The sequence below is a fragment of the Muscardinus avellanarius genome (assembly GCF_963383645.1).
Source record: "Muscardinus avellanarius genome assembly, chromosome: 15".
NCBI classification, from domain to species: domain Eukaryota; kingdom Metazoa; phylum Chordata; class Mammalia; order Rodentia; family Gliridae; genus Muscardinus; species Muscardinus avellanarius.
In genome coordinates, this window is record NC_137801.1 from 25292867 (window position 1) to 25305197 (window position 12331).

The window sequence follows — 12331 nt, forward strand, 5'->3', positions numbered from 1 at the left end:
AGTGCTTGCCAAGCCGTATTGCTGGGCTCCACCCTGGGGCTTCCTGGGTAGGTGAAGCCGAAGAATGTGCGTTTCTATCAAGCTTTCCACGTGATGCTGCGGCTGCTGGTTTGGGGAACCCAACTCTGAGAACTGTCGCTCTAAGTCCTTGCTATTCAAAGTGTGACCCATTCATCAGTGGTTCTGGAATCACTTGGGTGAGGGCTCATTAGAAATGCAGAATCCCAGGTCCCACCCAGACTCACTGAACCAGACTATAACAGATCTGAGGCTGATCTGTTTGCCTACTTAAGTTTGATACGCACTTACCTACAGCAACAGTTCTCCCCCCCCAGAGCTCATCAGAGTTACTTGGGGAGCTTGGGAAGGGCATGCTCCAGCTGATGGGAGTCTGGATAGCAGCAGTTTTAAAAGCCCCCCCAAGTTCCTCTTATAAGAAGTCTGGCTTGAGAACCGCTCAGGCCAGTGCTCATGAAAAACACTGCACACCACGGGCATTTGACTCCCTCACTCTGGCTGCTCCAGCCTTCAGCCTGGCCTCAAAGCCCTCCGCTGTTCTTCCCTGCCCCACCTCGGTGCCTAACAACTTATCAGTGTCTTATCAGTGTCTCTTCCTGGTTCTTGGGATACTGGTGCTTCCTCGGGTCAGGGTGTAGTTGCATCTTGTGCCTGAGCATCTTTGGTTTGCTAACAGAGATCTTCCCCTTTGTGCCGGGCCCTGCAGCCTCAGCCTGCCTGCATGACTGTCCTAATAGCACAAGTGAAATTTTCTGAATATTTACTATGGAGTAGGTTAATACTTTATACAGACTTTATTGGATTCTTACAAAAAACAAATCGGATATGCTCATTTAATAATAATAAAAATTATTATTAATTATAAAAAATAATTTTTTTATCTCTGCTTTTTTAAAAGAGAAAGATGAGGCACAGAGAAGCCAGGCACCTAATTTAAGTTCATTGAGCTTGTCTTGGCATAGCCAGGACTGGAAACAGAGCAGCTGACTCCAGGGTCCACGTCCTGAATCTCTGGGCTGACTGCTTTACAAAGGCTTGGCCCCACCCTCTTGCTGGTGATGGGGTTAGTGCTTTGGGTTTAGAGTGCCCTTCCTCAAAGCTCATGTTGCAAGCATGATCCCAGTGCATGAAGGTTCAAGGTGGGGCATGGCTGAGCAGTGGGTTCCTGAGTGTGTGGCTTTGAGGACTATATCTGCTCCTGGCCCCTCTCTCTGCTTGCAGCTTCCATGAGCTGACTGGCTTTCTTCTCCTACACAGTGCCACCATGATGTTTTGGCATTGGAGCCAGCCAACTATGGACTGAACCTCTGAAACCATGAGCCAAAATAAACTCTCCCCCCCCCTGTGGTACTGAGGGTGGAACCCAAGGGCATTCTACCTCCGAGCTATACTCCAAGCCATATTTTTTATTCTTATTTTTGAAACAGGATCTTACTGAGTTGCAAAGTGCCTCACTAAGTAGCTGAGGCTGGCTGTAAACCGTAACCTCCTGTCTTTGCCTCCCGAATGCTGGGATTACAAGCATGTGCCACCATGCCTGGCTTCAAAATAAACTCTTCCTCCTCTAAGTTGTTCTTGGATATTTTGGTCACAGTAAAGAAAAAGCTAACTAATACACAAATGCAAGTTTTTATTTAATTTTTGAGAATTGAGGTAAAAAGCAGGACTGGATTTATGATAGTGATCCTCACTGTAATTTTGTCTCCCAGGGACACATGATGATGTCTGGAGACATTTGTGGTTGTCACAACATGGGGCATGGAGGGGGTGCTACTGGGATTCAGCAGGTAGGGTCCAAAGATGCTACTAAAGTTCTACAGTGCATAGGGCACTCCCACAACAAAGTACTTCTCAGGCCAAAGCATCAGCAGTGCTGCTGTTGAGAATCCTTCATCTGTAGGATATAGGCCAAACACAGCTTGCAGCCAGTACCCAAAAATGTGCTTCAGGACTCTGTTACACAGATGGGCTTGTACCAGGATGAAGTCAGGATACGGAAGGAAGACTGTAGTCTGGGGAGAATTAAGGAATTTATTCAGCGACTCCAACCCCACAACCACAGTTTTTCTGAGAAGGATGGCTGGAAGACAGAGATCCTCTAGCTAGAAGGTGGGCCCATAGGAGGGAAGAAAACAGGGCTTTGCTAGTAGCTTCTCATCACCACAAGGGTGATGCCAGCAGGGGGCAGCACTCTACCAAACTTGGCCCTGGGACAACTGATCCAAAAGGTGCCTCTCCAGGTGCTGGCCGGGGGCTCAGTAAGTGCTCAGTACACTCAGTCAAGATGGCTGCTGGTGAGCCGGGTGTGGTGGCACACGCTTGTAATCCCAGCATTTGTGAGGCTGAAACAAGAGGATCCGGATCCGGGATTGTGGACAGTCTCAGTTACTTAGTGAGGCCCTTTGGAATTCAGTGAGACCCTGTTTCAAAATAAAGAAAAATAAAAACAGAGCTGGGGGTGTACCTTAGAAGTAGAATGCTCCAGAGTTCTATCCCCAGCACCACAAAAAAAAAAAAAAAAAGAAAGAAAAAGAAAAAAGATGGCTGTTGGTCCCAGGCTCTTGCCCTGATTCTCAGCCCCTGTCCTTTCCACCTCCTGCTTATTCAGAGTAAATTTCATAAGCCTGAAACTCTGAGCAACACAATCCCAGCTCCTGCAGGGCAAAGGTTGTTGCCCTGAGGCAGACATAAGGCTAATACCTTCCTTTTTTTGTCTTCCCAAAGGGTGTCTAAATTCTATCTAAAGCTTCTCTTCCCTCCTTGCTGCACTCCCAGCAGACCACCATTCTTTAGCAGATGGAGCCCCTGGGTTAGGTGCAGAGCCCAGGGCTGGGCTGGTGAGGTGGGCTCCTTGGAGATGGCCCCAGCGCTTCATCACCAACCGCCAGCCCTTTAAAACTTTCCAGTCTGTCCCCCAAGGCCAGAGAAGAGCCAGTGTGGAAACCAGCTCTCCTCTAGTGTCCAGAGGTGCCGGCCTGCTGTGTGCATCAAGGAGCCTTCTTTCTACAGGCAGTAGCAATTGCGGGTGTCCCTGGTAGGAGGTCTCCCTCTGTCTCTCTGTCAGCTTTGGCATCTGGATTCAGGACAAGGAGGGATGGCTTTCCTGAGACCCAGTGGGCTTCTTAGCCCCATCTCCTCCTTCTTGCCTGCTCACCATTATGTAGTTTCTGCTCAGGGAACTACAATACCGTGCTATTTAAATAAAATTATCTTAGATGCCAAGGAGCAAGCTATATGCTAGGGGACCTAAATAGGAATAATAATAGGAATTTAAATAGGACTCTGACTCTATGAAGCTTTCAGGACGGCAGTAGGGAGGGGGTATGGTCCATGCCCTGGGTCTCTGGCTATCAGGGATGCTGTGCGCTGCTGCTAAGAAAGAGTTCATGATACCTTGAGGGGAGAGTTAAGTCAGAAATTGTCAGAGTTAGAAGCAAGAATATTATCTGATTCAAACCCCTTGCTATATATTTATGGGGAAATCAAGACTCTAGCTTCTCTTGGGAATGATGGTGATTACCAAGGACTTCTACAAATACAAGTTATGTAAGATGGGTTGCCTAGTTGGGGAAACTGAGTTCCCAAACCTTCACACAGTAGCACCTTAAGAATCTCCAGAATAATGGCTTCATAAGTCATAGAAATTCTTACTTCCCTGCATATAAATCCCAGGTTCCACAATGTGGGTGCTCACAGACCCAAAGAAAGTAAAGAATCTAACACTAGTACTACAGCCCCTCAGTCAGCACTGCCTTCAAACTCCACTCCCCATGCAAAGTCAGTTTCCTGCAGCAGACAGGAAATATGTCCAAATGGGTCTTGGCACCTCTGTGCCCCCAGGTGGAGGGCAGGAGGGTCAGAAGGAAAGCACTGACTGGGCTTGGGGTGGAGCTGTTTCCTTAGGCCTCACCATGAAGTGGGAGGGCTTCCCTGACTCCATGTTCATAAGATGAAGTATCTTCACAAAGTCTCTTTTGCCAGGAAGCAAAAGTTTCTACATAGTTCAAGCAGCAAATTCAGGCAATCAAGATGAAGAAGCCCCTCACACAGCCAGATGTGCATGGGCTGTCCAGGAAGGGTCTCTACTGGTGACAGGAGGGACACTGGCCTGACTTTTCCATGGTGTCCTCCCCACTCTGAAAGCCAGGCTGCACTGTGGGTATCTCTTGGGGAAAAACACAGAGCCAAGCATTTTCAGCACTCCTTGGTTTCACGGAAGTGTTACCCAGGGTGACCACTAGGAGAAGGGCAGGTGCACCCTCTCAGGTGGGCCTTGAACCCACTCCAACATTCAGGTAAGAATCGGGAGGCTTTGGGATGGTGATGGCAACCAGCAGCATAGACAGAGTAAATCACCACGTGATAATCCCTTTAGTGTCCAACAGGCAGCAAATGGTCTACAGACCCCTGTTCATGGAAATAGACACTCCACACAGTGGGTCCTCAAATCAAGCCAGTTGTAGATCTGTCCTGACTGCAGGAAGGGGTTGGGATAATGGCATGGGAGGAAGTACCTCTTGTTACGAGTGTCCGGGATGCCCCGTTTGCTAGAGATCCGCTCACTCTCCCTCTGGTTGAAAGCATGCAGCTTGTAGGGATCATCGCCAACACGCCACTTCTTGGCATTCAGATACCGCCGCTCATCAAACTGGTCCCACTGATCTTCCCAGTCAGCATCAGAAGGCTGTGTGGGGAGAATGGAAAGCCAGTGAGAAGGGGTGCTCCCTCCACCAGCCCCCTGCATAGCTCTCAGTACCCACCAGAGACCAGGCTTGTTCCCACGATGCCAGGCTCAAAGATGAGGCCAGAGACAGAATATTAATAAACCCATTAGCAGCAAGAATAAACGGAACAATAACAATAATAGCTGCTATCATTTACTGAGCGCTGTATACCTGGTACTATTCCAGGACCCTGACTCATATTATCTCACGTAATCCTCATGGTGTTATCAAATGGAGAGTGCTCATATTCCCAGCATACAGATGGAAAAGCCTCGATAGGTAAGCACCTGGCCCAAGATCCAACGATTAGGAAGTGGCAGAGCTGGGACTTCGGTTCTAGAGGCCATCTCTCCAGGGCTAGTTGGAAACACCTGGCACAGTGGCTGCCACCCCTCCTACTCTGCCACGGGACAGACAGTGACAGAATGTAAGAGATCCATCTGTTAACAGTGAAGCCCCACCAGGCACCCTGATCCTTTCTTCCTACAACCCAGAAAAGCGTCAGTGAGAAAGTGAGTAATGACCTTCACTGTGTATGTGTGTGGACACAACACATGAGAATGTGTAAAGTGGGTTCTGCATTCACATTCTCATGCCACATAGGATGGCAGATAGGTCACTGGTCTCTGGCAAGCACCAGAACCCAAGGCAGAGCTCCGACTCTTGGGCTCCTCTAGCAGAGTAGGCAGGGGGCTGCCTCCCTATGAGTCCAGGCTGCCTGGTGCACCCAGCACACCAGCTCTGCAGCCAACAGAGACTCTCTGCCCAGCCTTGGCAAGCTGATTGCTTATATAGGATGTTACTATTCACACCCTTGGGGGAGAATGCTCTGTATCAAAACAACAACAACAACAACAACAACAACAATAACTCAGACCTTTCAGGTTCATGAAGTCAAAGCATAAAGAGTGTATCCCTAGAAAGAACTTACTGATGGGGTTCTGACTTGGAACAGGAGGGCTGGTGTCCTGGGATGGAATCATCGCCAAGGACCAGCGGTCACTGACCCTTATCCTCATGCAAATGTCTCATGCTGCCTGGGTCTTTGGGGAGTGGAAAACGGCCTCCCATCACAGATCAGGATGCACTTTCTGCACATGGAAAATCTGGACACTTTGTCCTGTAGCAGGTAAGAAGAGCTGCACCGATCTGCCTGTTCATGTCAGGCACCACGTGATCTTATCCAGTAATTGATCTCTCTCACTCTCCCATTGTTATCTCTTTTTGAAACAGTATTCTCCTGCTAATAGCACAAAATGAAGCTCTGAAAACCAGTGATTTTTATCCAATAATTGATTTTATTAACGTCCTGTAATACTGCTAACTACAGAACATGCTAGGGGGAATTTAAGTGGGTGTATGAAAGCCCCAGCCTGCAGTGTGTAATGTCACAGCCTGATAGCTGTCATCTCTGGTTAGAACATCACCCCACTGTGACCCTGACACCCCATCCTCTTGGGAGGGGCCATGGAACTGCCTCCCACTGGGTCATTTCCAACTTAATTCATTGCAGTTCTCTAAATAAGTTGCAAACCCACACAGGGAGGTGGAGGTGGATGGCCCTGCCCTCAAGGGGGTTGGAAGTTTGCAGAGATCTGGGCATGGGGACACCTATGCCATGCTACGTAAGATCGATGGCAATGCTAAGAAAGCAGAGGATCGAGGGGAATGGAGGAAAGCCCCTTGGATGAGGTGTCAATGAGTTAGATCTTGAAGAATGAGTAGAGGTTTTACTTTGCTTAAGGGATGATAGGAGAGAGAAGTAAGTGTGTAGCAAGAGCCAGATAAAAGGCAGTAAATTATAGAGTTCTCTAGAGCAACCGACCCACTGAGGGGTGTGTGTGTGTGTGTGTGTGTGTGTGTGTGTGTGTGTGTTTCAGAATTGGCTTACATGATTTATGAAGGCTGACAGATCTCAAGACTGTTCTGGCCATGCTAGAAACCCATAAAGATTGGATGGTCCAGTTGGAGTCCAAAGGGAGAGAATAACCAATGTCTCAGTTCAAAGACAGTGAAGCTGGAATTATTTCATCGTTCTGTGGGCTATTATAGTTTGAATTTAAGTGTCCCCCCAAATCTTAGGCAATGCAGCAATGTTCAGAGATGAAACAATAGAATCATGAGGGCTATAACTTCACCAGTGGATTAACCCACTGATGGGTTAATAAAATGAGTGGACTTACCGGGTGGTAACTGTAGGCAGGCAGCCTGTGGCTAGAGAAAGTGGGTCTCTAGGGGTGTGGCTGTGTAGAGGATGCCTGGTCCTGGTCCCTTCCTCTCTGGCTTCCTGGCTGCCATGAGCTGAGAGCTTTCCTACACCATACCCGGCCACAATCATGTTTCTGCCTTAGAGCCAGCTGGCTTTGGACTAAACTTCTGAAATCATGAACCACAATAAACTTTTCCTCCTGTAGTCATTCCTGTACTGTGGTCACCATGATACAAATCTGACTAATACAGGGACTTTCCATGGCCCTTCACACACAAACACTCACAAAGTGGGAAGGCAATCTGCTTACTCAGTCTTCCAATTCCAATATTAATCTCATCCAAAAACACCTTCCAAACACATCCCGAATCATTCTTGACCAAATGCCTGGGCACAGCCAAGTTGACCCTGGTATACAATTAACCAGTACAGGCACAAAGTTCAGATGCACAGGATCTGTACCAGGAATGGGGATGTCGACTGCAAAGAACACGTGAATAAAGGGATCTGGGTCTTAGGATGTACACCACAGAGAAAATGTCTCTGTGCACATAAGTGGAATGGACTGGAGGGAAGAGAACTGCCTCAAAGGGACAGTTGAGGGGCCATCTAACCTGATACTTGATGTGGCTCCCCTGGTGCCACTGAATGGTTCCATCCATCTGCTTAGAAGAGGTTGAGGAGTGGCCCTCAGGAATAATACACAAGGGGCTAGGGAGAGGGTCTCATCCCAGCCCTCAGTTCTCTACTCATAGCAAATAGGCACAGGGTCAAAATGGCACAAGACAGTGGCTGCTTTGCCCCAGCTCTCACGCCAGACAGAGCAGCTGTGCATGCCTAGTGTCCCGGAGGGAAGCGCCCTCTTGGAGAAGGTGGTGCATGCGAGAATGCAGCTAGAATTCTGGCCCCAGAAAGCTGGAGCAGCAGCCACACTGGCAAGAGAATTCATAAGAACAGTCAGCGGAAGGCGTCCTTGGAAGGGATGGTTCCCCTCAGGTTGTCACATGCACAGAGCCTGTTCACAGTTTGCTGCACCAAGATCCCTTGAGGGGGGACAGCCTGCACTGGGAGTCGGGCTCTCCTACAGTGACATCTGAATATACTAAACAATGGTGAAGGTGTGTTTAAAATAATGACACTAACACTTTATGTTTTACACTGCAGCTGCACAGATACTGTCACAGGGTTCGCACGCAGTGCCCATCTGTGGAGGGATGAGCAAGCGCCGGCTTGCCCGAGCTCATCAGCTAGCAAAGGATGGAGCTGCTGATTTAATCCTCCTGCAGGGCTTCCCAATGCCACAGAGAGGAACAATAAAGAAAGCAACATGTACCAAAGGGCTGAGCTGTTCTAGACCTACTGGGCTCAGATGGGCTCAGAGAGGACTCAATACTGTGTAAATAAACACATCACCCCAAGGTACAGGAAGGGGGACACCACCCATGTAGACTAACTTCCACATCAAGGTTTCATGGACAGAAGTTGTTCGTGCTGTGCCTATTGCAATACCACCACTCACTGGGCACTGGTGCCATTTTTTATTTCATAGGTGAGAACCCTCCTCTGTCTTCCTCCCTCCTTCCAGGGGCTCCTTCCCTCCCTAGCTTACCCTGCCTATGGGAGGCAGGACCATGCTCACTGACTAGGACCATACATGCTTAACTGGCAGGCAGGATGGCTGTGTATCCCTCCAGCCTGCTCATGCCCTGTCCAAGTGGAGGAGGGTGTTTTGTTCTGCTCATACCAGTTTGGCCTCTAGGAGTAAGCCTTCTACCTCATCCAAGTGTTTGATAAGGCCATTTGGGGTCTGTTCCCTTATTTCCCCTAAAAGCATCCCTGAGTGTGCTGGTACCTTAGTCTAGATTCAAAGTGAGGCGACAGGAAGCCCCGTTGCATTCTCAGGCAATTCCACACTGCCCAATGCCGATTTTACCAAAAGCCTCATGTTAGCCATTGGAGAGTGCTTGCTTGAAGGAATGACATTAATAAGATTAATATTGTTTCCCATTTGTTTGCTGAATATAGGTCAGAGCTCTCCAGAAAGACAGAACCTATGGAGTATGTATCCGTGTATTTATGGTAGGTGGTCAGGGAGAGAGAGCAAGGGGATAGAGAAATAAGAAAAGTATTTTTACTTATTTTAAGGAATTCACTCATGCGATTGAGACTTGCAGTCTGAGACCAAAGGCAGTCTCTGCTAGTAAGAATTTCTTCTTGCTTGGGGGAAGACAGTCTCTGTCTTCTAAGGCCTTCAATTTATAGGATGAAGCCCACCATAATCTGCTTTACTCAAAGTCCACCAATTTAAATGTAATATTGCCCCAAATACACCTTCAGAGAAAAATCCAGAATAATGTTTGATTAAATATCTGGGCACTGAAGCCCAGCCAACTTGACATGACGTAAAATTAACCACCAAAGCTCCTCTTGTCAGAATCTCAGGGGAAAGTAGCGAGTGATGTGGACCTCAAGTTATTTCACACTCTCGTGAACCCAAAATAACATAGAAAGTTATATCCCCAATTTTCAAATGAGAAACTGAGGTGTAGAGAGGGTAAATGATTTGCCCAGGTGCACATGACATGTAAGTGCCTGTCTCTAAGCCTATACTGGCTCCCCTCTGTCCAGCAGATGCGAGTTGTAACCCAGCTATGGAGTCCTGGAGCTCACATCTCCACATATCCAAGCTGTTTCCAGGACCACAGCCGCTGGCTCCCCAGCACCACCCACAATGCCCCTGCGTTCCATGAGCTCATGGCAGACCAGATACTCCAGGGGCTGAGTATCTAGATCTTACATACATTACAACAAGCATGGTTTTTTTTTTATGCATGGCAGGCTTTCTAGAAGGACAATCTCCAATGCAGGAGGAGGGGTGAGGTCAGAGAAAATACAGGGTGCTGCAACTAGAGCTGGGGTAGCTGAATGGAGAGCCCTGGGGATAAAGGTCATTGAGAAATTAGATCTTGGCTCCCCAGAAGTGGGCAAGGTGAACCTGAGTTCTCAAGGAGGGGATGAAGTGGTTCAAATAGGTTGCATCTCTGACTCTGAAAAGAAGCAAATGCTAATCTTATCTAGAGGACCACATCTCCAATTTAGGCCCCAGGACTCCCACAAAGGTTCATTGAAAAATGAACTCAGTCCAAAAAAATTACCATACACACAAGGAAATGAGTCACTATAGTCAAAAATCTGTGGAAACTGAACAGATTGAGATCCTCCAAGGATGTGAGATTTAGGAATTGCTGGACACAGAACAAAGCCAACTAACTAGACATAAAATGTTTAAAATGGGGAATAAAACTTAACAGAGAACAAAAGACAAAATAAATGGCCAGGTTGGTTTGAAAAAGAATCAAACAATACTTTTAGAAATGACCATTGAAAGCCATTAAAAACCACACAGGCCAAAGAGAAATGTTTATAACCTGCAGAGCGTCTTCATTTGGATATCTTATTGCTATTACCCTTATAAAGGGATGGGTAAGTTGTATTGTTCCCAGTCACAAATAAGAAAATTGAGTCTGGAGAAAGTAAAAACGCCTCTTCAAGATAATAGCAAAAGGGTTCAAAACTAATACTTTGATTCAGGACTTTTGGCTTCAAAATTTGTGAAAACATCCCTTCCATCTCACAGATATTCCAATCCACCACAGGGCTATCTTGCCCTCCTGCTAGTTACTGACAAAAAATACAAAAGTATCTGTTTGCCCCTGAACTCTTTCCTTGTCCAGTCAACAGGGAGTGACCCTATTTTTCTAAGGGCAGCCAACAGAGGGAGGAGGTAGGACACTGCTAATGCAACTCTCATACACAGGGAATGGAGTCTACTGGCAACAGACTTTCCCAGTGAGCAGGACAAGCTCCAGCAAAGAAGTTGGGGCAAGTCAGTGCCTGGACCCGTGACAAAGAGAAGAGCTGGAAAATCCTTTGCCCTCACCAAGGGACAGCACATCAATTATGGATTATTGGATCAGATCTTCATTTTAATATTTCCTCCATGTATTATCACCTCCTCTTCTCACTGGAATTCTGTCTTGGGAGTTATTTAACTGATGTGCAGAAATCTAAATTTAATTTATTATGATCTAACTCACTTTAGAAGCTAAATTACCCTGCACTGGAGAAGGATCAAGTCAATATCCCACTTGGCTTTCTATTTATCTTCTGCAGGGTTTTCTCTCTTTCTCTTTAGTGTTCATTTTATCTCGGGTGCTGATCATAAATTTAAATTTTCCTCAGAATTAGACAATTGCTCCTTCAATGTTATAGTTTAATGGTTAGTATTAATTATATGAGCGTCACTCCTTAAAGAGGTTGATGGATAGAATGGACATATAATAGAGGGGGAAAGGGCCATTTCTCAGACAAATGAGGTAGCATGTAATTCAACAGGGATGAGTTTACTCTTCCTTTCTCCCCCTCCTGTCCCTTTTCCATTTCCCTCCTTACTCTCCTTTGACAGCTGGGTGCTAGAAAATGGGTCTGCTGGGAATTGCTCCTCTGGGGAACCTCTGAGCTCTTGGGGGTCTGCCAGCCAAGACACCAAGCTCAGACTGCTCTTTAATGCTGTTCTCTCTCTCTCTCTCTCTCTCTCTCTCTCTCTCTCTCTCTCTCTCTCTCTCTCTTGATTTTTGTCTCATTTAGTCTCTCACAGCAAGAGCAACTGCTGCCTAGCTCTCTTCTCCCCACTCTGCCCTCAAATATGCACTCACCACCCACATCTCAATTGCATGCCACATGCAAATACTTTGGGGGAAGCTTCCAGCTTTCTGGAAGAAGAAGAAAAGTTCCAATAATTATTATAATTGCCTAAAAATTCCAACTGTGAAATATAATATGATTAGCTGAATGGACGGAAGCCCAGTTTTTGTTTCTAGGACAGAAAAAAATTTTTCACACAATTTAGACCTTATATGGAGATTAATTGGCTTACTAATTAGCATGAGAGGGAGGTGCCAGGGGAAGCTGAAGTTAGCGTGATGGCAGAATAGGGCTGGCTACCAGACGTGCCAGCATGCGTGAGCACCAATGCTCCTGGGCCCGCTTCCTGCCCATCAATGCCCAGGAACCCACCACCAAACACTAGACCCAAAGCTCCTTCAGGTAGATAGGCATCTTGAACCCCTTGTCACTTGTCTGAGGAGTACACCCCAATGACTGATGGGTATAAAGACAGAGAGTTGTCCCTACCCATATTGTTTATTTCTGCACCTCTTCTTTGTGTTTAATCTGAGCTGGTCACTGGCACAAAAGAAGCCTCTATGTTTCCAGGTGTGGTACCCAGAGAGTAGGAAACCAAGGCCAGAGGGGCCCACTATCCACCTGAGACTGAAGAGAAAGGGGGTCTGGTAGACTGGGTGGTAACACAGAGGAGTGG

General features: G+C 47.1%; 1 protein-coding gene across 1 annotated transcript in view; it reads right to left on the reverse strand.

The window, feature by feature from the left end:
• GALNT14 (polypeptide N-acetylgalactosaminyltransferase 14) overlaps positions 1–12331 on the reverse strand; it is a gene marked incomplete at both ends in the record, with an annotated part of 210815 nt that overhangs the window by 80969 nt on the left and 117515 nt on the right. Inside the window, one exon of the mRNA XM_080711234.1 lies at positions 4533–4702. Within this exon, the coding sequence (XP_080567360.1) occupies positions 4533–4702 (170 nt within the window). The remainder of the gene's footprint in view (positions 1–4532; positions 4703–12331) is intronic.